This window comes from Symphalangus syndactylus, chromosome 12 (genome assembly GCF_028878055.3).
Source record: "Symphalangus syndactylus isolate Jambi chromosome 12, NHGRI_mSymSyn1-v2.1_pri, whole genome shotgun sequence".
In the NCBI taxonomy this organism is placed as follows: domain Eukaryota; kingdom Metazoa; phylum Chordata; class Mammalia; order Primates; family Hylobatidae; genus Symphalangus; species Symphalangus syndactylus.
In genome coordinates, this window is record NC_072441.2 from 129,683,939 (window position 1) to 129,709,371 (window position 25,433).

The window sequence follows — 25,433 nt, forward strand, 5'->3', positions numbered from 1 at the left end:
TCTGAGAAGAATTAGATAGCTGTCTAAGAAGTCAAATATTTAACAAATAACACTGCTATACCATAAACTCTTAAAGGCAGAGACTTTGTTTTGTTCACTATTGTAGTCCCAAAACTTAGGACATGACTGGGACTCAAATATTTGTTAAATGAATCCAATTCCTCTCCTCTTATTCTCTCTTGAACTCAACTTCAGATTTTCACTCTTGTCACTCCATTAAAGCTATTTTTGTTGATGTTATCAATGACCTCGCTGTTACTAACATCCAAAGGTCTGTCTTTTCTAACTTGACCTATCAAATTATATTTACCCATTAGTTACTCCCCCTTCCTTGAAATACATTGTTTACTGACTTCCAAAACAACACATTCTTGTGTTTCTTTCCTTTCTTCCCTGGCTACTCTTCAGTAATGTTTTCTTTTCATCTTTCAAGCCTCTAAATATTGGAGTATTCCCGGGGCTAATTCTTCAGATATTTTCTACTTTTGATTTGCTTTTACTTCCTTGGCAATATCACCCAGTGCAATACCTTTAAATACCATTTAGACTCTAGTAATTACCAATTTATATTTTCATCCTGGACTTTCCCCCAAACTCTGCTCTAATATATTGAATGATTAATAGATAATAGATACATGAAGCTTAATATGTCCAAAACTAGACTCCTAATATCTTAATTTTCTATGCTTACAATTGGAAGAGTATATCTAATTCATACAAACCCAACCCTTCTAGTTGATTAGGACAGAAAACCTTAGTGTCATCTTTGACATCGAGACCAGTTGTGACCTGTTGGCTGTGTCTTCTAAATATGTTCTGAATCTGATCACTTCTCACCTCCATTGTAGTCATTCTGGCCGAAGCCAGCATCCTTTTCCAGATTTTATTATAACAGGTTCCTAGCTGATTTCCTGCCAGGACCCTTGGCCCCTCTGCAGACTATTCTCAATATAGTAGCCTGGGATGTCCTATTTATAGAAGGAAAAAGTCAGGACATATTTTTCTCTCAGAATAAAAGATTAATTTCTTAAAACCTACCTTTTTGACCTCATTTCTTACTACCCAGTCGAGCTCCACTGGCTCCCTTGCTAATATCAAGTATGTCCTCCTCCTACTCCCAAGATCTTTGCACTTATTTTTCTCTCTTCTGGCATAGTCTTTCCACAGATAATCTTCGTGACTTAGGTCTTACGGTCTTTACCGAGGTCTTCAGGTCTTGGTGAGGTTCCTACTGACTATCCCATTTAAAATTACAGTTCCTTTCCTGCGTACTCTTTCCATCCCACCCATCAGCACTTAACCCCCCTTCTTCTCATGTTACTTAATATCCTTTAACACACTCTATTCTAATTCTTTATCTTGGTGTGTTTTTGTGTTTTACATTTATCTCTTCTGATTAGAATATACATTTTACCAGAATATATGTTCCACAGGAGCAGGAATTTATTCATTTGTCTTTCCTGATTTGTTCATGTGTCCATTCCCAGAACAAATGAAGTAGTGAATGAGTATTAGACCTGAATTTGAATCTAGTTCTGTTTGATCTGATAGCTAAACCAGGCTACCACTTGGTTTATGTGGATGTATTCTTTGTTTTAGATACACACATCCCTACGTGAACCCCACCACTACTCAAAAGCCTTTTGAACTATCTTATAAATTTTATGTATAATGAACAATCTTGATATATTTAATATTACAGTGACTAATTACTATATTCTGAATTTTATCTTTATAGCTGTGGCATATATTTGTTTTATTACTTTTATAAAATGAGTGTGTGTGTGCACACGCATATTACTACTGTGCATACTATATTACTATGTATTATGTTACATACATATGTATCTGTATGTGTATATCTATATATATATAATTTTTAAAGCAGGTTATCAGGACACCCCATGGGAGAGACTTCGACGACTCTTTAGAAAAATGTGAAGAGTATTTGAGCCCAAGGTCGCGTAGTAAGCCCCAGCATTCAGCGAGGACCTTACTGGTCCATTCAGCACCCTCAACAATACCAAAGCATTCTCCAAGCCCTGTGTTAAATAGAGCTTCTCTCAGGGAAAGGTAATTATGTGCGGTCTTCATTTCTGTACTGATCTTTGAATAATAAGTATTAGAAGGGGAAGCAGCAATTATGCATGTGAAATGAATATTTATAAAAGTGTAATTTGATTTTAAAAGGCTCAAATTGTTTTTGTTTAGAATATATTACATATTAGATAATGTTAGATATTTCTTCCTAGCACAGTTCTCTAGATGTGAGTTTATTAAGCAGATATGGGTCACATTAACCTTAATTACAGATTATAGTTCTTAAAAGTGAAAAGTAATATATGTGATTGTTTTTAGTAGATTCAGAGGAATTTAATATTATAGGCTTGCCTTAAGTGTAAACACAACCCAGATTATATTTTTTATTTATTCGTAATGGCTATCTATATATTGTTGGTAGATGGTATCTAGTTTTCTCAAACAACCTTCCCCCAGCTCCCTAAGAGCATCTTAATCATGTAAAGATTCCAGCTCTCCCTTTAAAAATGCTATGGCAACCAGAGTCTGATCCTGTTATAATTTGGATGTGAAATAAATAGTTCCTTTTCATATATTTTAAAATTGAAATTGGAAATTCCTTGCCTCTGTCACAAATAGTAATATAGAAAACCATGTTTCTGTAATAAGTTGAAAGTAAATCAATCCTGGTTAAAAAATTATATAAGTTTTTTTCTATATGTAAGAGAAACACTGGACACTGAACAACATGGAAATCGATGTATCTTTACAGCTCGTGTCAGAAAGCTAAAGTAAGCACGCCAAATTCCTATAGTGTGTACCGGGGCCATCAGACATAATTAACAAAGATTTAATTAACTGTAGAGAATATATCGAAAGTTTAACTCAAAGCTGATGAGTTGAACAACAGTGTGTTAGTTTGGATGCTGTATTAAAACAAATCTATTTTAAACATATAGGTTTGTCTGTTTACTTATTAGCTTTGAAAGTATTCATAATGGATATATGGAGGCAAGTTGTAGACCCCAATCCTGAGATAGGGAATTTTGATTAAGGTTGCTTCTAGTCCATTAGAATCATGCCTGTTGCAGGGTAGTGGGGGATCATGGAATCATTAACATAGGTGCACACACACACAAACAACAACAACGACGTCAAAAATTCAGGAGAAAAACTGGAAGAGAGGTTTTTCTGCTGAAGTTGATGACTTGCATCTCAGTATCAGGGGACTTTCCTGGATTTCCTCATCTGCCCAGCTGTTTAGACATACAATTGGTGCTCCTTTCCTTTTTACTGACTTTTAGAATTCATCTCTTTTGATTTTGTTGATTAGGTCCTTTGTCATCTCTGTAAGTTTTCCAGAATTTTTTAAATCTGTATTTCCTTGGATATGTTTTTGTTTACTTTTATAATAAACTTTTATAAATACTTTTATAAATAAATATTATTTACTTTTATAAATAAATTTGTTTTTATTTACTTTTATAAATACTTTTATTTTTCTACCTTTTCACGTGTTTTGCAGAACTCTCCAATTGTAAACCTACCACTCTAGTACAGTATTAATTTTAGTTCTGTGTTACTTTATCTTTGAATGCAATTTTGTTCCAGCTTTTGACCTCAGTCTTTTCTGGATTGATCAATTTGTCATTGAGGCTATATTCAAAAATTCTTCATTGATGACAGCTAAAGTTAGCTGTCCCTTTATTCATATTTCAGTGTGGGGAAGGGCTTAGAGTAGATAGCGGTGGCATTTACACATTATTTTCACTCAGGATGATAAATGTAGTAAGTTCTTTGCTAGAAGAAAATGAGTGATTCTAATGTTAAACATTACCTATTTTAACTATAACTTGAGGAAGGTTAGGTAATTTTAAAATAAAAGAATACAATGGCAATTTAGTTTTGAATTTACCTATACAAATTAACATTTTGTTGATATACTCTCTGGGGCAGGCATGATAGATAAGCTTTTTTTACTTTCACTAAAGCAGAACACCTTTGATTTGAGTGTATTTTCTAAATATCTAGATTAGTCTCTAAAGGAAGATAAAATGTCTAAGACATACTACTGGGAACAAAAACATTTTATTCTTTTCAACACTCAGTACCGCATCTTTAAATATAAGACATTCTCTGAAATGGCTTTTTATAGGTCACTAAGCAGTATACTTGTAGGGTGTTTATACAATCTATTGAAATCAATAAACAATTTAAACTGATGTAAATGTGGATTATATGTTCCAGGCAAAATTGGAAGTTTTGCGTGGATGATGTATGACAGAACATACAGTTACAGGAATTTATCTGTGTAAATATTTATTGAAATTAAGTTTTCTGTAAGATTGCAGTAAAATGCTGACTCCTTAATCATGTATATAAACAGATTTTTAGAAACTTTCCCAATGGCTTTAATCAAATGACTTGCTTTATTTATAGTGAAGGTGGTTTTTGCTTTGTGCCCATTTAAGAAATTCCTCCAGTAAAGTTAGCACAACATAAAATGGTTTCAATTTTGGTTATAAGTGTTGTATTTCAGAAGTTGTTCCCTTCTCGATGTGTAAATATTAATATTATAATTTAAAATTTGTGTGAGGTTTTGAGTTATTACTAAAATTAGACCAAGAAATACTAGCAAATCTACTGAAAAAGGAGCTGATATTCTTTTGAATCATGCTTAAAGTTTTGACTTTTATAAATGAAATTAGATTGGCAAGCAAGCATTCCTTATCCCACAGCACAGACTAGTGGATCCTCTAATAGTATCATTGAAGAGATCCAGTGGATCCTCAGAGCTGCATATTTGGATCTCAGATTTCCAAGATGTGCTATATATATTGCAAATAACAAAGCCTGCTAATGTATTTTTCATAGGTGCAGTAGAACTTGCTTTTATATATACAGGATATTAAAATTTAGATAATTGATTATTCATTACTTACTGCATTCTTTAAAGTAGATTGTATAATACATCCTGTTTAGTAGTTTATACTTTGTATAAACATATGATTTTGTAGCTTTTAAGAACAAACTGGGCTCATGCCTGTAATCCCAGCACTTTGGGAGGCCAAGGTGGGAGGATCACGAGGTCAGGAGTTTGGGATCAGCCTGACCAACATGATGAAACCTCTCTACTAAAAATACAAAAATTAGCCAGGTGTAGTGGCGGGAAATCCCAGCTACTCAGGAGGCTGAGGCAGGAGAATTGCTTGAACCTGGGAGGTGGAGGTTGCAGTTAACAAAGATCGCGCCATTGCACTCCAGCATGGGTGACAGAGCGAGACTCCGTCTCAAAAAAAAAAAAAAGGACAAACTGGGAAGAAAACAAGGCAAAGATTTAAGCAACATAGCAACATTTTACCTATTTCATTATAAGGGAATTATTAATAACACTTTATATATATGCATTATAATTAGAAATTTTCATTATATGAAATAAAGTCATTTATCCATACTAGTGTCAGTTTTGAATTTGAAAAGGGCATACAAAAGAGAAAGATGCTTTGTTTCTTCTTTCATATCTTTAATTTCAACCCCCAGACTCTAATAATAAAGTCACATTTTTCAATTTTTTAGATGCATTTATTCATAGCTGAGACTAGAGAGACGATATCATCTGTGTTGAAAAGAAACCATTTAACTTCTATGTTGCTCTGTATTCTGAAAAAATGAGCATGATTAAATTGTAAATATTTTTGTCTATTATACACATTTTGTTTCATAAAATTAGGTATTTTTTTCTCTGCAGAAAGGAATTTTTTCACACAGTTTGAGGGTATGATTACTAGAGAATAGGAACTATATGTAAAGGCATTGTACATAGAATTATTGTTTTCATATGAAAATCTGTATCTTTAATTAAAGCTCCAAATAACTATGTGTGGAAATCATTAAAATGGTCAGATATATAGGTATGTTCTCCCAAATGTATGCCAAACTTTATTAAGACTATTTGTTGAACATACTGTGAAAGCTTGATAGTATAGCTTAGAATCAGTACCTGATTTTATTAATAAAAATAAAACTTATTTTTTGCCTACAGGTTTCATTCTGATTGCTGTTCACCTTCAAACCGCGATGAGATCCATGACCGGGTAAAAAATGTCTTGAAATCACATCAGGCTCATCAAAGACATTTATATGTTAGTTTCCAAAATTTTCTTTTGAAGACTATTTATAATAGGTCAAGAAAACCACCAAAGATGCCTAAAGCTTACAACATATGTAACAAACCTGCACATTGTGCACGTGTACCCTAAAACTTAAAGTATAATAATAATAATAAAATAAAAATAAATAAAAAAAATTTAGTCATCGGAAAGAAAAAAGAAAGAAAGCAAGCTCCATTTGATGGAAGTCAGTGGTTTTGCCCAAGGAAACATATCTAAATTCCTGCTTGACCTAAGTCATTATGCAAAATGTTTGAAATAGACGATCTTAACTATAAACAATGTTAGTGATAATTATCTTATAAAGTTTCAGAACATAGTGACTTGATGATAATTATTTCACAGCCTTCAAAATATGAGAATTCTTGTTTTGTGGCCCAATATAAAGCAATTTCATGTGCTGCAAATAGATTTAATTCTAAATGGTAGCATGAGTGAGTAGGAGAGGTATGTATTTTGAAGAAAGTTCTCAGTTAATTTTTATGTTAATTGAATTAAAAGAGGAAAAGAGCAGGTCAGGTTTGTCAGGTTTAACATTCGAAAAAATCTGTATGGGGATATTTTCCTAGAAAAAAGCAGATGAGCATTCATATAAATGACAGCTGGGAAATAATGACAGTACTTTTTTATGTGTTTGATCCCTTGTTTCATTAATTTAAAAAGCAATCATTTATCATCAATGTGTGTTGGACACTAAGATTAGTCTTCGGGGCATAAGGGGTTTATATGACCTTGGGATCAGTTTTTACAGTTTTAAGTTTCTATATGCATGCTGTTTTTAAAATTAAACTTCTTTTCAAAGTATAGAAAAGAACACATAGAAAATGCACAAATAATAAGTAACAGCTTGATAAATTATAAAATGAACAGTCTTATGTAAACTACCTACCAGATCAAGAAATGAAACAGTTCTGCAGAAGCCCCCCTTGTTTCCTGCCAACTACTGCCATTACAAGTGTAAACATTATCAAACTTCTAACAAAGTTTTTTATCTTCTAACAGCAAGATATAATATTACATGTTTTGAGCTTTATATAAGTGATGTCCTACAGTGTCTGCTTTTTTATTCCTGTTTCTTTTTGGTTTTTCAATTCAAGCATTTTTGCAATTTAGACATCTTGTTTTACCTAGCAGTGTAGCAGTAGTTCATTCTTGTTGCCATAAATAAAATGTATTCATACAATACATTTTATTGTATGAAAATGCTACCATTTACTTATTCATTCCTCCACTGGTGGGCATTTGGTTTGTTTTGGGTTTGGGCTATTACAGAGCTGCTGTAAGCAGTATGCACGTGTCCTTGGGTGACATTGCATACATTTTATTTGGGTGTGTATCTACCAGTGGAATTAATCAGAGGGAATGCACACTCAGCTTTAGTAGATGCTATCAAAGAATGTTGCACATGGTTTTAACAGTTACACTCCCACTACCAATGTGGGAGAGTTCTACTTGTTTCACATCCTCTCTACTCCTTTGATTGATTGTGTGTATGTATGTGTGTGCATGCATATGCGTCTGTGCTTCTCTGTGTTTTCATTTGACATTTTGATAAGTGAAAAGTAATTTATCATATAATGGTTTTAATTTGCTGTATCCAATGACGAGTGAATATTCTTATTGGCCATTTAGATATCCTCTTTTGTGTTCACATCATTTGTTCATTTTTCTACTGGATTGTCTATCTTTCATTTTTAGGTTAAGATTTCTTTGTAGATTCTTCATATGAGTCCTTAGATACATGTTTTGCAATTTTTTTTTCCACTCTGTGCCTTATCTTTTCACTCTTAATAGTATCTTTTGATTAAAAGTAGTTATTAATTCTAATGAATACAATTTATCATTTTTCCTTTTTGATTAGCATTTTTATAGTTTTTATCTACTTTAAGACTTCTATGTCTTCTAAAGGCCTTTTTCTTTAACATTTAAATATATGAACCATTTGGAATTATTTTTTTCCACATAGTGGTAGCTAGGGGTCACATTTCAAGAAAGGTTCAAGTCTCATGATTATAGATTTGTCTATTTTACTTTCTGGTTCTCTTAATTTTGTTTTATATATTTTGGAGCGATGTCATTGGATGGATTGTGGAACTTTATGAAATGTCCCTCTTTATCTCTAGTAATATTCCTTGTTTCATAGTATATTTTATTTGATATTAGTATAGCTATAGCAGCTTTTTTTGTCTAGTATATGCATGGTATATATTTTTCAATTCTTTGGTTTATGTCATTATATGTAAAGGATGTATCTTGCAAGTAACACGTGTTTTTTTTTTTTTTTCAAGAATGAAAATCTAGTATTTTTATGTAGGTTGTTTTGTCTTTTCTTTGGGTTAATCAAAATTTTTAACAATTTATTTTCCTTTGTATTAACTCGTGGTTCTTTTTTAACTATTTTGTTATTGTTTGCCTTATTTCAACATACATACATGACATTTTTTATGATTTTTTGAATAATATTGGAACATGAAAACATTTAGCTGCTTTTAATCTGCTTACTTTTTGCTTAGCTATTATCATGCATCTTAATTCTACATGTATAAAACACAAGAAATTATTTTTGTTCATCTAGTAACACTTATTTTAATCACATATTATTATTCATTCTTTCTTTCAATTCACTGTTTCCATTTGGGTTCTAGAATCGTTTTCCTTCTAATATGAGGAACTCTCTTTAATGCTTCTTTTTATGTCACACTCCTGGATGAGAATTATGAGTTTTCTTCAAAACATCTTGGTTGTATTTATGAACAATAGTTTTGCTGGATGTAGAATTCTAGGTTAAAAGTCATTTTTTTTTTTTGGCATTTAAAAGAAGCTAATCCATTGTCTTCTGGCTGCTTCTGTATCTGTTGAAAAATCAGCTATTATTTGTTTGCAATAATATGGCTTTCCCCCTTCTGCTGCGTGTAAGATTTGCTATTTGACATTGTGTTTAGTAGTTTTCCTATGATCTATCTAAATGTGGTTTTACTGAATTAATATCCATTCAGTATGCAGAACTCATGTCTTTCATCTGTTATGTAAAACTCTTAGCCATTCTTTCTTTAAACATTGCTTCTTCCCCAATATCTCTTTGCTGTTTTTCTGGAACTTCAAATTACACTTATATAAAAATCTTTAAAATGTGTCTGATATGTATCTTATGCCTATATTCATATTTTTCATTATTTTTTCTCTCCAGTTTGGATATTTGCTTTTAAACTGTGCTTTGCTAATCCTATATTCTGCTGTATTTACATCGATGTTAAAACTTTGATGAAATTTTGATTTTGAAGTTTTGATGAAAGCTTTTCATGAGGTTTTGCTGTTGAAACTTTGATCGATGAAATGGGCCAAATCCTGGAAAAATACAAACTACTATAACTGATATGGTTTGGCTGTGTGCCCACTCAAGTCTCATCTTGAATTCCCATGTGTTGTGGGAGGGACCCTGTGGGAGGTAATTGAATCATGGGAGCAAGTCTTTCCTGTGGCTGTTCTCATGATAGTGAATAAGTCTCATGAGGTCTGATGGTTTTTAAAAGAGGAGTTCCTCTGCACAAGATCTCTCTTTGCTTGCTGCCATCCATGTAAGATGTGACTTGCTCCCTATTGCCTTTAACCATGATTGTGAGGCTTCCCCCGCCACATGGAACTGTAAGTCCAATTATACCTCTTTCTTTTGTAAATTGCCCATTCTTGGGTATGTCTTTATCAGCAGCATGAAAATGGACTAATACAATAACTAACTGAGGATGAAATAATATTAGTGGTTGTATATCTATTAAAGAAATTGAATTTGTAGTTAAGAACTTTTTCAAAGAGAGAGCCATAGGCCCAGATGGTTTCTGTGGGGAATCCAAACAAAATTTAAGGAGAACACAATACCAGTCTTGCACATCCCTGAAAATAGAAGAAGGAAAACTTCCCCGTCATTTTATGAAGTCAATATTTACTGTAATGCTATAACCAGACAACAACATTACAAGAAAAGAAAAATGCAGACCAGTGGCCCTCATGAATGTATATACAAAAATTCCCGACAACATAGTAGCCAATTAAATCCATCTGTATATAAAAATGAAAATACATCAGAATTAAGTGGACTTATTGCAGAAATGCAGTATAAATTTATCCTAGTAAATGATTAAGAAAAAGCATATTTCTTATATGTAGTTTCAGCAGACACAAAAAAGCATTCAATAAAATTAAACTCCATTCATGATAAAAACTCTTAGTAAAGTGGGAGTGGAAGTGAACTTCTTTGAGCATCTGTTGAAAACCTATAGCTAACATACGCACTGGTGAAAGACTGATTGCTTTTTCTCAAAGTTCAGAAACAAAGCATTGTTTTCTTTAGCATCATACTGAAAATCTTAGGCAATGTAATAAGGCAAGTAAAATAAAAGTCATAAAGGTTAGGAAGAAATATAACTATATTTGCAGAAGATACGATTATTTATGTAGAAAACTCTAAAGGATCTATAGAAAAGCTCATAGAAATAGTGAGTTAAGCATGGTCACAGAAAGAAGGAAAGTCAATTTTTTTCTATATACCAGCAATGAGCAATTGAAATTTTAATTTAGAAGATCTATGCCATTTACAATAGCACCAGTAATTTAAGTGCTTAGCTAAAATTCTAATAATATGTGTAGGATCTGTATGCTGAGAACTAGAAAACACTATTGAAAGAAATCAAGGAAGAGAGAAATAAGTAGAGTTGACACATCATGTTCATGGACGGGAGGATTCAATATTTGAATCTCAATTTGATGTCTAGATTTTATGCAATCTTAATCAAAATTCCAGCACATGTTTTTAGTAGATATTGACAAGCTTATTCAACAATGTGTATGAAAGGCAAAGAAACTTGAAAAATCAAAACGATCTGAAAATGAACGAAGCTGGAGGACTCTCTGCCTAATTTTAAGATTTTTACAATAAAGCACAGTAATGAAGATTGTGTTATATTGAGTAAATTATGGACACATATATCAAAGGAATAGAATAAAGATTCCAGAAATAGACCGACAATAAATACTGTCAACTGATTTTGATAAAAGTGTAAAGCCAATTAAATGTTGACTTTGTTTTTGTTATCTTTTAAATAAATGGTTCTGGATTTTTTTTTAAAGCCCTTTGGCATGTAATTCAAAATAGATCATAGATCTTCAATGTAAAACTGTAAAACTTCTAGAGGAAAATGTAGTAGAAAATCTGTGTAGTTTAATTTCGGCAATGAGTTTTTATATGATAGCAAGCACAACATCCATAAAGTTAAAAAAAATTGATAAATTGGATTTAATTTGCTCTGTGAAGTCACTATTAAGAGAAAAAAGAAGACAGGCCACAGTTGGATGACAATATTTTAAAATCACATATATGAGTTAGGACTTGCATCTAGAGTTAGGAAAAAAAAAAAAGCACAAAACAACTATCCAAACTTAACAAAAAGAAAATAAATAACCAAATTAAATAATGGGCAAAAGATCTGAACAGGCATTTCACCAAAAGAACACATTAAAACATGCTCAAGTCATAATGGAAATGCAAATTAAAACCATAATGAGATACCACCATACACCCAAAAACAACAACAACAAAATTATGCTGACAAGGATGTGGAACAACAGGAACTCCCATATAATGCTGGTGGGAATACCAATGGTATAGCCACTATATAAGACAGTTTTAAATAAAATTAAACATATACTTACCATATGACCTGGCAATCCTACTCTTAGGTCTTCATCCAAATGCATTGAAAATTTATGTTCACACAAAAATTTGTACACAAATATTTATAGAAACTTTATGGTTGCCAAAAACTGGAGGCAGCAGAGATGCCCTTTATTGGTGAATGGTGAACAAACTATGGCATGTTTGTCTTCAATGGGATACTACTCAACAATAAAAAAGAATGACCTATTAGTTCACACAACATGATGAATCTTAAATACAGCTTGTTAAGTGAAGGAAGCCAGATCCCCAAAGCTACATGTATGATTTTATTTGTATGACATTATTGAAGTAACAAAATTTGTAAGGAGAGGGACAGAATATGTTGACTACAAAAGAGACCAGCCTGACAGGGAAATTTTTAGGTTTCAGGAACTGTTCTGATTGGTATCGGAGTGACCAATACATAACTTTATGCATTTGTCAAAACTCATAGATATGTACATCAGAGTTAACTTTACTATATGAAAATTAGAAAAAAGCATGATGTTGTGTCATCCAAGGATGTAATGACTATCATAATTGATGAATATAACAATATTAAAATGTAAGACATGTTTAAATTAACTGACCTAAATAACTTTGGAATATGATGTTTTAAATGCATATGGTAAGGCTAAGACAAAAAGAACTACATAGTCACTATATTCTAGTTCAGTGGTCAGCAAACTTTTTCTGTAGACTGTAAGATGTTAAATACTTTTTACTTTTTAGGTCATAGCATCCCTGTGACAACTACTCAGCTGTGTGGTTGTAGCAAGAAAGCAATCATATGCAATATGTAAACAAATGAGCATTTCTGTGTACCAAAAGAACTTTATCATTGTGCACTAAAATGTAAATTTCATGTAATTTTCACCTGAATTTTCATAAAATATTCTATTTTTATAGTCATTTACAAATGTAAATACAATTCTTAGCTCTTATATCATGCTAAAATAGTCAAAGTGCCAGCAGTTTGATAACCCCTGCTCTAGTAGATAAATGTGTTTCATACAGGGATATGGATTAGCAATACTGAAAATATTTTACACATGTATTAGAGTTGAACCAATAAGTAAATAAACTGTAGATAAAGACATTAGATTTCTCATTGTCAGATAAAGAATGTACAAAGAAGCCAGGAGGATGAAGGCTAGAATGAACCCTGTGATGTTGGGTTAGAGTTTGAGATGTTTTCTTTCATGTTTATTTTAAAATATATACAAATAGATTGATTCAGAAATAAAAAAAAGATATGAATATATACCTGAGTTAGAATACATACATATTTCCTAGCTGTGCCCTTCAAAAGGGCAGAAGCAGTGACAATAGCAATGAGCACACCCAGATCCCAGATCTTGGTTTCTAAAAAACCTTTTTCCAATGAAAGTTGCTAGTGCTCTTGTAACAATGGCTAATTCTGGGGCTGGGGTAGGGAAAATACAAGATTAACATGGAGCATCTTGTAGTGCAGAAAGTGAAGAATTGCTCGAAAAAAGTGATGGAGAGAGAGAGGGGGCATGCCAACAGGACACAGAAGCCAATCTAAATGAGCCTCTGGTCATCAGTATTGGAATAATACTATACAAAACCATAGAATTGGATTATAATTCAAAGAATAAAATAAATATCCAAGAGTCCATACTGATGTAAATGAAACAATGAATAATAGTGAGAATGGACAAATCTCCATTACAGAATTCTAAATAAATGATTATGAATATTGTACCCCCTACAGGAAGTAGAGCTTGCTTTCTATCCCCTTGAGTGAGTACTGGAGTGACACTGGACTTAGTGACTTGCTTCTAATGAGTAGTGCATGGAAAGGACAAACAGTAACTTGGGTGGAGAAATTGTAATCACCCAGTAGGTTGTTCTTGCCCACTGCCCAGAAAAGCTAGTACACTGAGAAAAGCAGGAGTTGCAGTAGAGAAAGTATTTAATAATAACAGGGCCAGTCAAGTGAGGAGATGGGAGGTATTTCCCACATCTGCCTCTCTGAGAATTCAGAGGCTAGGGTTTTTAAGGATGCTTTGGTGGTCAGGGGGCTGGAGAACTGAGGCAATTGATTAGCTAGGGATGAAGTCACAGGAGTGTTGAGACTACCTTCCTGCAGCTGAGTTAGTTCCAGGGAGGGGTTGCAGGACTAATTGAGTCAGTTCCTCGGTGTGGATCACAAGTCCAGGTGGCATCTCTTGGTCTGCCAAAATGCTAAATCTGAAAAATACTTCAAAGTTCTTTAGGTTTCACAATAGTGATGTTATCTACAGGAGCAGTTGGAAAAGTTATAAATCTTAAAACCTCCAGTTACGTGACTCTGGGACAGTAAGCACTACAGAAAAGCAAGCTAAGCAAGCAGTTATGGGTTATTGTTTAACTATTCTTATTTTTTAGCAAAGTTCAGACCCCTACTATTAATTATAACTTTTTGGCCTTTACTTTACAAAGGGCGATTTTGGTCCCCTAACAAGGATGTGGGTTAGTTTCAGGAAGAGACTATTATCATCCTTACTTTAAATTTAAATTTTCAACTAAATTCCTCCCATGATGAGCTTGGCCTATATGTAGGGATGAACAAAGGCAGTTAGCTTGTGAGGTTAGAAGCAAAATGGAGTGAATAATATTAGTTTTCTCACACTGTTAAAATTTTGCAAAGACGGTTTTAAAATTTGGCAGACACCACCTTAAAGAAGTGATAAAGTTAACATCATCAGTGATTACTCAGGTTGATATCATGTATCCTTTGATATCATGTGATGTGAAGGGTGTTTCTCTGTGATATTGTTCTTGCCAAAGCCATAACTGCAGTCTAAATATGAGAAAACTTCAGACAAAATCAAATTGAAGGACTTTCTTCAAAATACCTGATCAGTACTCTTCTACATTGTCAGTCATGAGTAACAAGGAAGGACTATGAAACTTGTCACAGATTAGATTGGAGGAAACTAAGGAGAAATGATGACTAAATGTAACAGGATATTCTCTATTGGATCCTGGAACAGAACAAGTACATTATTGGAAAGACCGGTGAAATCCAAATTAAGTTGTCACTTTATAGAGTGGTACTGTACCAATGTTAATCTCTTAGTTTTGTCAGATGCACCATGGTTATGTGTTAACATTAAGAAAACCTCAGTGAAGGGTGAAGTTTCTGTGTATAGGTACTCTCTATACTGTCTTTGTAACTTTTCTGCAAGGTAAATATTCCAAAGTAAAACAGTTACAAAGTTATTGAATTCTTAATTTCAGTCCTTTGTAGCTTTAACTTAGTTGGTGTGATCCTAGGTCCCTTCCCTCTCAAACTTACTGTGTATAATTCTTACCTTCTCCAGGAAAACAGATAAAACTCCCTTCTGCCTTTCAGAGACTTTCTGCTTAGCTTTTTGTCCCCTCACTGCATAGTTTCAGACATTCTGCAAGTGTCTTGAGGGAACATTCAGCTCAGTTTTGCACCCATTGTGTCTCAATGAATTTTGGTCTCTAGAGTCATTAATTTTGTCCTTTTAGCATAGTGAGACTGCCAAAAACCTGCTGGATTCTCTGTCCTGCAGCAGTGGAGCTGTGGTTAAAAGAAGCATGGATTCTTGACATTTTGTTCTGTACTCAGAATCCAGAAATGCCTTCAGGAAAAAAAAAAAAAAAAAAAAACCACTCAGATGCCAACCATTAACTCACCTCTCTGAAGTTATCTCCTCTCAGGGATCTTGGCACCACTAATAATGTTGTTTAAGCAGCTTTCTAATGCTTTTAATACAAGAAAAAAATTTACATATGTAAGCAAACTACTTCCTATTCAGAAACACCACTTCTTTAATTACTTTAAGTTTTATGTTTCCCCTGGCTTGACTTTCTTGAATGGAAGATAGTAAACTTGTTCATGTTGACTTACACTGGACACTAATGTCAATATTTTAAAATGTTTTATGTTAAAAGCAACCTGAGCACAAACCCTTAAAATTAGTCATGTCTTTCTGACTATATTCATTCGTATAGCATTTATTGAGAATTTTCACCCAGTATCTGCATGCTATGTACCTGGCACTGTGCAAAGCACTCAGGATATTTTCATGAAATCAGATTTTCTGCCCATAAGGATTTCTTTTTTTTTTTTTCGAGCTTTTTTGGGGGGAGGAAGTTTGGGGATCCATATGCAGGTTTGTTATACAGGTAAACTCCTATCAAGGGGGTTTGTTATATAGATTATTTTGTGACCTAGGTACTAAACCTAGTACCCAGTAGTTATTTTTTTCTGCCCCCTCCCTTCTCCTACTCTCAACCCCCAAGGTGGGTCCAGTATAAGGAATTAACATAACCCAATGATTATTTAACAAACAAGTAAATGAATATACGACAGTAAAAATGTGGCACAGTATATAATTAATAATAAAAAGCATAAGCAGGAATTGTCATTGTTTTTCCAGAGAAAAACTGCAGTTGATTACATAGGAATAATTGTTTATTAAATGTTGCTATCAGCAACTCACTGTGCATGTATTACTCCATTTTATCCCTTACTTTATGTTATAAAGTAAGCACTATTAAGAAGTAAATACTATTTTAAAGATAAGGAAACTGAGGCCCAGAAAAGTTAAATGACCTGTATAAAGTCACACAGCTACTTTAGATGATTGTATCTAGGATTCGAATCCACGTTAGTACTCTTTGATCTTAACAGAGCTTTACAGAGATAAACACACGAAGTGCAACTTGATACACATAAGACCAATAACATGCCAAATATAAACATGTAAGCATATATAAACGAGATCAATGGAAACATAGATGTTCAGAAATAGATAGAAATAAATAAACCTAATATACCAGAGATTGTGAGCTATATACTGAAATACATGTCCTGGTGACAGGTTAGAACAAAGTCCATGTTGGCCCCACTTGACAAATACAGATAAAGATATACCATGTAAGTATAAACAGGTGATTTTTTTCTTTTTTTACTTCACAAAGAATTTATTTAAATATCAACCACTTGAAGAACATTGAAAAAGTATTTTATGAATCATTAAATATTTTACTTGCAGAGAGGAAAGTAAAACATAATATGTCAGAAGTTTGATAACTATTAGAAAATGAAGAGAACCTATCTTAAACTAATGGAAGTCAGTGATCGGGGAAGAAAGATTCTGTTGAAAATAAAACCCAAAGACAAAGGAGCAAACACTCAACATATTGGTTTATACATTTATTCAAGAAAGTGTAAATCATGTAAAACCAGATCACTTTTAAACCCCAGGCTCTGGTACCTTAAGCAGAATTGAGTGTGTGTGACTTAATCCTATCAGCCTTCCTGTCTAGAAATGCATGTTTCTTTAAATAAAACTCATTGCGTACATTGTGGAGAACATCCACACAGTGTTTTCATTGAGCCAGTCATGGAGAACCAGGGTGAGAAGTTTAGACTTTATCCTGAAATCGAAAAGTCCTGACTTCAGATGCATTCAAGGTTTAGGTAGATATTGAATACTGTGGCTAGTAGAGAATGTATACAGTTGTCTCTTGGTATCCACGGGGGATTGGTTCTAGGATCCCTCAAGTTCCTTATTTAAATGGTATAGTACAATATAACTTCTCTGGAGGGCAGGGCCACCGCTCAGCTCTAATTGTTTTCTATGTAGACTTTGAGGCACAGTGTTGGTAGGTTTTACTGATTTTTAGATAATTTGTTGTCAACTAATTCAAATTAAAAATATAAAACACTTTGTGTGCCAAACAAAGCACATATAGCAGAGGCTTTCCTTGACAACATGGAGAGCCTCTGAGATGTTAAAATGTTTCATTACTGTTTTAAGAAAATTAATTTGATAACATTAAGTGCTCAGCTTGGGGGAAGCATAAGAATTTGAGATGAGATTTGCCAAAACAATATAATGGAAGAATACCTCGGGAAGGGTATGTGATTTGCCAGAGTTTGTTATGGTTTAGGTTTTAATATTTTGAAGTTGATTAATAAATTTAGCTAAAATTTATTGAATTGTGACTATATACTAGGTACCGTAGTAAATGCTATTTTATAAAGGCTCTGGAATCAATTATATATGAGTATATATGAGTATATATATATATATATAAAATAATATATATATATATATATTATTGCCACCTTTAAATTCAGGGGTACATTTGCAGGATGGTTTGTTACATAGGTAAACGTGTGCCATGGTGATCTGCTGCACAGATCATTCCATCACCCAGGTATTAAGCCTAGTACCCATTAGTTATTCTTCCTGATCCTCTCCCTCTTCCCACCTGCCTCCCTCCAACAGTCCCCAGTGTGTGTTGTTCCCCTCCATGTGCCCATGTGTTCTCATCATTTAGCTCCCACTTAATAAGTGAGAACATGTGGTATTTTATTTTTATGTTCCTGCATTAGCCAAGGATAATGGCCTCCAGCTCCACCCATGTCCCTGCAAAGGACATGATCTCCTTCTTTTTTATGGCTGCATAGTATTATTCCATGGTGTATATGTACCACTTTTTTTTATTTATCCAGCCTATCATTGATAGGCATTTAGGCTGTGGAATCAATTTTTGTACAAGTTTCTTACTACAGTTTCCTCATAGGTTTCTTTAGAGTGTTATGGTTTTAGTATATGTAATATGCTTAGAATGATACTGTCATATGAGGAGTGTTTAATAAATATTAGCTATTTTTTAAAAATAACATGTCTGTGATCGTAAAATAGAAATTTTTATAAGTGAGCAATTTGTCAATTTTTGCTTATGTTGCAATCGCATTTGGTGTCTTCATCATGAAAATCTTTGCCCGTGCCTATGCAGTGAATGGTATTGCCTAGGTTATATTCCAAGGATTTTATATTTTTGGGTTTTATATTTAAGTCTTTAATTCTTCTTCTTCTTGAGTTGCTTTTTTTTTTCATTTTTATTATTATTCGTTAGGTTTTAGAGTACATGTTCACAATGTGCAGGTTTGTTACATATGTATCCATGTGCCATGTTGATTTCCTGCACCCATTAACTCATCATTTAGCATTAGGTATATCTCCTAATGCTGTCCCTCCCACCTCCCCTAACCCCACAACAGTCCCTGGAGTGTGATGTTCCCCTTCCTGTGTCCATGAGTTCTTATTGTTCAATTCCCACCTATGAGTGAGAACATGCGGTGTTTGGTTTTTTGTCCTTGCGATAGTTTAATGAGAATGATGGTTTCCAGTTTCATCCATGTCCCTACAAAGGACATGAACTCATCGTTTTTTATGGCTGAATAGTATTCCATGGTGTATACGTGCCACATTTTCTTAATCCAGTCTATCGTTGTTGGACATTTGGGTTGGTTCCAAGTCTTTGCTATTGTGAATAGTGCCGCAATAAACATACGTGTGCATGTGTCTTTATAGCAGCATGATTTATAGTCCTTTGGGTATATACCCAGTAATGGGATGGCTGGGTCAAATGGTATTTCTAGTTCTAGATCCCTGAGGAATCGCCACACTGACTTCCACAATGGTTGAACTAGTTTACAGTCCCACCAACAGTGTAAAAGTGTTCCTATTTCTCCACATCCTCTCCAGCACCTGTTGTTTCCTGACTTTTTAATGATGGCCATTCTAACTGGTGTGAGATGGTATCTCACTGTGGTTTTGATTTGCATTTCTCTGATGGCCAGTGATGATGAGCATTTTTTCATATGTTTTTTGGCTGCATAAATGTCTTCTTTTGAGAAGTGTCTGTTCATATCCTTTGCCCACTTTTTGATGGGGTTGTTTGTTTTTTTCTTGTAAATTTGTTTGAGTTCATTGTAGATTCTAGATATTAGCCCTTTGTCAGATGAGTAGATGGCAAAAATTTTCTCCCATTCTGTAGGTTGCCTGTTCACTCTGATGGTGGTTTCTTTTGCTGTACAGAAGCTCTTTAGTTTAATTAGATCCCATTTGTCAATTTTGGCTTTTGTTGCCATTGCTTTTGGTGTTTTAGACATGAAGTCCTTACCCACGCCTATGTCCTGAATGGTATTGCCTAGGTTTTCTTGTAGGATTTTAATGGTTTTAGGTCTAACATTTAAGTCTTTAATCCATCTTGAATTAATTTTTGTATAAGGTGTAAGGAAGGGATCCAGTTTCAGCTTTCTACATATGGCTAGCCAGTTTTCCCAGCACCATTTATTAAATAGGGGATCCTTTCCTCATTTCTTGTTTTTGTCAGGTTTGTCAAAGATCAGATAGTTGTAGATATGCGGCATCATTTCTGAGGGCTCTGTTCTGTTCCATTGATCTATGTCTCTGTTGTGGTACCAGTACCATGCTGTTTTGGTTACTGTAGCCTTGTAGTATAGTTTGAAGTCAGGTAGCGTGATGCCTCCAGCTTTGTTCTTTTGGCTTAGGATTGACTTGGTGATGCGGGCTCTTTTTTGGTTCCATATGAACTTTAAAGTAGTTTTTTCCAATTCTGTGAAGAAAGTCATTGGTAGCTTGATGGGGATGGCATTGAATCTATAAATTACCTTGGGCAGTATGGCCATTTTCACGATATTGATTCTTCCAACCCATGAGCATGGAATGTTCTTCCATTTGTTTGTATCCTCTTTTATTTCATTGAGCAGTAGTTTGTAGTTCTCCTTGAAGAGGTCCTTCACATCCCTTGTAAGTTGGATTCCTAGGTATTTTATTCTCTTTGGAGCAATTGTGAATGGGAGTTCACTCATGATTTGGCTCTCTGTCTGTGATTGGTGTACAAGAATGCTTGTGATTTTTGTACTTTGATTTTTTATCCTGAGACTTTGCTGAAGTTGCTAATCAGCTTAAGGAGATTTTGGGCTGAGACGATGGGGTTTTCTAGATATGCAATCATGTCATCTGCAAACAGGGACAATTCGACGTCCTCTTTTCCTAATTGACTACCCTTTATTTCCTTCTCGTTGCCCTGGCCAGAACTTCCAACACTATGTTGAATAGGAGTGGTGAGAGAGGGCATCCCTGTCTTGTGTCAGTTTTCAAAGGGAATGCTTCCAGTTTTTGCCCATTCAGTATGATACTGGTTGTGGGTTTGTCATAGATAGCTCTTATTATTTTGAGATACGTCCCATCAATACCGAATTTATTGAGAGTTTTTAGCATGAAGGGTTGTTGAATTTTGTCAAAGGCCTTTTCTGCATCTATTGAGATAATCATGTGGTTTTTGTCTTTGGTTCTGTTTATATGCTGGATTATATTTATTGATTTGCATATGTTGAACCAGCCTTGCATCCCAGGGATGAAGCCCACTTGATCATGGTGGACAAGCTTTTTGATGTGTTGCTGAATTCAGTTTGCCAGTATTTTATTGAGGATTTTTGCATCTATGTTCATCAGGGATATTGGTCTAAAATTCTCTTTTTTTGTTGTGTCTCTGCTAGGTTTTGGTATCAGGATGATGCTGGCCTCATAAAATGAGTTAGGGAGGATTCCCTCTTTTTCTATTGATTGGAATAGTTTCAGAAGGAATGGTACCAGCTCCTCCTTGTACCTCTGGTATAATTCGGCTGTGAATCCTTCTGGTCCTGGACTTTTTTTGGTTGGTAAGCTATTAATTATGGCTTCAATTTCAGAACGTGTTATTGGTCTATTCAGAGATTCAACTTCTTCCTGGTTTAGTCTTGGGAGGGTGTATGTGTCGAGGAATTTGTCCATTTCTTCTAGATTTTCTAGTTTATTTGCGTAGAGGTTTTTATGGTATTCTCCGATGGTAGTTTGTATTTCTGTGGGATCGGTGGTGATATCCCCTTTATCATTTTTTATTGCATCTATTTGATTCTTCTCTCTTTTCTTCTTTATTAGTTTTGCTAGTGGTCTGTCAATTTTGTTCTTTTCAAAAAACCAGCTACTGGATTGATTGATTTTTTTGAAGGGTTTTTTGTGTCCCTTTCTCCTTCAGTTCTGCTCTGATCTTAGTTATTTCTTGCCTTCTGCTAGCTTTTCAGTGTGTTTGCTCTTGCTTCTGTAGTTCTTTTAATTGTGATGTTAGGGTGTCAATTTTGGATCTTTCCTGCTTTCTCTTGTGAGCATTTAGTGCTGTAAATTTCCCTCTACACACTGCTTTAAATGTGTCCCAGAGATTCTGGTATGTAGTGTCTTTGTTCTTGTTGGTTTCAAAGAACATCTTTATTTCTGCCTTCATTTTGTTATGTACCCAGTAGTCATTTAGGAGCAGATTGTTCAGTTTCCATGTAGTTGAGCGGTTTTGAGTGAGTTTCTTAATCCTGAGTTCTAGTTTGACTGCACTGTGGTCTGAGAGACAGTTTGTTATAATTTCTGTTCTTTTACATTTGCTGAGGAGTGCTTTACTTCCAGCTATGTGGTCAATTTTGGAGTAGGTGTGGTGTGGTGCTGAAAAGAATGTATATTCTGTTGATTTGGGGTGGAGAGAATCTATAGATGTCTATTAGGTCTGCTTGATGCAGAGCTGAGTTCAATTCCTGGATATCCTTGTTAACTTTCTGTCTCATTGATCTGTCTAATGTTGACAGTGGGATGTTAAAGTCTCCCATTATTATTGTGTGGGAGTCTAAGTCTCTTTGTAGGTCCCTAAGGACTTGCTTTATGAATCTGGATGCTCCTGTATTGGGTGCATATTTATTTAGGATAGTTAGCTCTTCTTGTTGCATTGATCCCTTTACCATTATGTAATGGCCTTCTTTGCGTCTTTTGATGTTTGTTGGTTTAAAGTCTGTTTTATCAGAGACTAGGATTGCAACCCCTGCCTTTTTCTGTTTTCCAGTTGCTTGGTAGATCTTCCTCCATCCCTTTATTTTGAGCCTGTGTGTCTCTGCATGTGAGATGGGTCTCCTGAGTACAGCACACTGATGGGTCTTGACTCTTTATCCAATTTGCCAGTCTGTGTCTTTTAATTGGTGCATTTCACCCATTTATATTTAATGTTAATATTGTTATGTGTGAATTTGATTCTGTCATTATGATGTTATCTTGTTATTTTGCTCGTTAGTTGATGCAGTTTCTTCCTAGAATAGATGGTCTTTACAATTTGGCATGTTTTTGCAGTGGCTGGTACCGGTTGTTCCTTTCCATGATTAGTGCTTCCTTCAGGAGCTCTTTTAGGGCAGGCCTGGTGGTGAGAAAATCTCTCAGCATTTGCTTGTGTGTAAAGTATTTTATTTCTCCTTCACTTATGAAGCCTAGTTTGGCTGGATATGAAATTCTGGGTTGAAAATTCTTTTCTTTAAGAATGTTGAATATTGGCCCCCACTCTCTTCTGGCTTGTAGAGTTTCTGCTGAGAGATCAGTTGTTAGTCTGATGGGCTTCCCTTAGTGGGTAACCCGACCTTTCTCTCTGGCTGAACTTAACATTTTTTCCTTCATTTCAACTTTGGTGAATCTGACAATTATGTGTCTTGGAGTCGCTCTTCTCGAGGAGTTTCTTTGTGCCATTCTCTGTATTTCCTGAATTTGAATGTCGGCCTGCATTGCTAGACTGGGGAAGTTCTCCTGGATAATATCCTGCAGAGTGTTTTCCAACTTGGTTCCATTCTCCCTGTCACTTACAGTTACACCAATCAGATGTATATTTGGTCTTTTCACATAGTCCCATATTTCTTGGAGGCTTTGTTCATTTCTTTTTATTTTTTTTCTCTAAACTTCTCTTCTCGCTTCATGTCATTCATTTGATCTTCTATCACTGATACCCTTTCTTCCAGTTGATTGAATAAGCTACTGAGGCTTGTGCATTCGTCGCGTTTGTCTCTTGCCGTGGTTTTCAGCTCCATCAGGTCCTTTAAGGACTTCTCTGCATTGGTTATTGTAGTTAGCCATTTGTCTAATCTTTTTTCGAGGTTTTTAACTTCTTTGCCATGGGTTCAAACTTCCTCCTTTAGCTTGGAGTAGTTTGATCATCTGAAGCCTTCTCTCAACTCGTCAAAGTCATTGTCCGTCCAGCTTTGTTCCGTTGCTGGTGAGGAGCTGCGTTCCTTTGGAGGAGGAGAGGTGCTCTGATTTTTAGAATTTTCAGTTTTTCTGCTCTGTTTTTTACCCATCTTTGTGGTTGTATCTACCTTTGGTCTTTGATGATGGTGACATACATATGTGGTTTTGGTGTGGATGTCCTTTCTTTTTGTTAGTTTTCCTTCTAACAGTCAAGACCCTCAGTTGCAGGTCTGTTGGAGTTTGCTGGAGGTCCACTCCAGACCCTGTTTGCCTGGGTATCAGCAGTGGAGGCTGCAGAACAGCTGATCTTGGTAAACAGCAAATGTTGCTGCCTGATCTTTCCTCTGGAAGTTTTGTCTCAGAGGAGTACCAGGCCATGTGAGGTATCAGTCTGCCCCTACTGGGGGGTGCCTTCCAGTTAGGCTACTCGGGTGTCAGGGACCCACTTGAGGAGGCAGTCTGTCCATTCTCTTATCTCCAGCTGTGTGCTGGGAGAACCACTACTCTCTTCAAAGCTGTCAGTCAGGGACATTTAAGTCTGCAGAGGTTTCTCCTGCCTTTTGTTTGGCTATGCCCTACCCCCAGAGGTGGAGTCTACAGTGGCAGGCAGGCCTCCTTGAGCTGCGGTGGGCTCCACCGAGTTTGAGCTTCCCAGCCGCTTTGTTTACCTACTCAAGCCTGAGCAATGGGCACCCCTCCGCCAGCCTCGCTGTCACCTTGCAGTTTTATCTCAGACTGCTGTGCTAGCAATGAGCAAGGCTCCGTGGGCGTAGGACCCTCCAAGGCAGGCACAGGATACAATCTCCTGGTGTGCCGTTTGCTAAGGCCGTTTGAAAAGCACAGTATTGGGGTGGGAGTGACCCGATTTTCCAGGTACCGTCTGTCACCCCTTTCCTTGGCTAGGAAAGGGAATTCCTTGACCCCTTGCATTTCCCATGTGAGGCGATGCCTCGCCGTGCTTCGGCTCACACTCAGTGCGCTGCACCCACTGTCCTGCACCCACTCTCTGACAATCCCCAGTGAGATGAACCCGGTACCTCAGTTGGAAATGCAGAAATCATTTGTCTTCTGCAACGCTCATGCTGGGAGCTGTAGACTGGAGGTGTTTCTATTTGGCCATCTTGGCTCTCTAAGTTTTTTTAATTCAAGTTTTTGTGATTACTAGTTCAGTCTCTTTCTTTGTTATAGGTGTATTCAGATTTCCTGTTTCTTCTTGGGTCTGTTTAAATAGTTTTTATCTTTCTAGTAATTTTTTCTTTTATTTATAGATACCATTGTAGACAATTTTATATTTATTTTGGTTTACAATTATTTCATGTATTTCCTTATTATCCTTTTTATTTCTCTGAGATCTCTAGTAATGTCCCATTTTTCATTCCTGATTTTAGTAATTAGAGCCTTGGTTTAACTAAAACATTGCCAAACGTTTTATGATTTCAAAGAAGCAACTTTGGTTTTCATTGGTTTTATCCAGTTTTCTATTCTTGATCTCATTTATTTCCATTCTAATGTTTGCATTTTACTTGTTTTTGATTTGGTTTGATGTTCTTTTTTTAGTTTTTGAAGTAAAAGCTTTGGATTATTGATTTGAGGTCTTCTTTTTTCATGTAGGTGTTTATAGCCATGTTCCTCTAGAAGCACTGCCTCATT

The 25,433-nt window shown here is 35.1% G+C and overlaps 1 protein-coding gene across 8 annotated transcripts in view; it reads left to right on the forward strand.

Moving 5' to 3' along the window:
- Nucleotides 1-25,433, forward strand: part of SPATA6 (spermatogenesis associated 6) — a 124,716-nt gene that overhangs the window by 84,129 nt on the left and 15,154 nt on the right. For 2 of the 8 annotated variants that reach the window (XM_055254986.2, XM_055254988.2), the window contains 2 exons: nt 1,889-2,073; nt 6,062-6,161. In XM_055254986.2, the coding sequence (XP_055110961.1) occupies nt 1,889-2,073; nt 6,062-6,161 (285 nt within the window). Of the gene's footprint in view, nt 1-1,885; nt 2,074-6,061; nt 6,162-25,433 lie in introns of all 8 variants that reach the window. The other 6 variants (XM_063627509.1, XM_055254989.2, XM_055254990.2 and 3 more) reach the window with 3 other exon arrangements.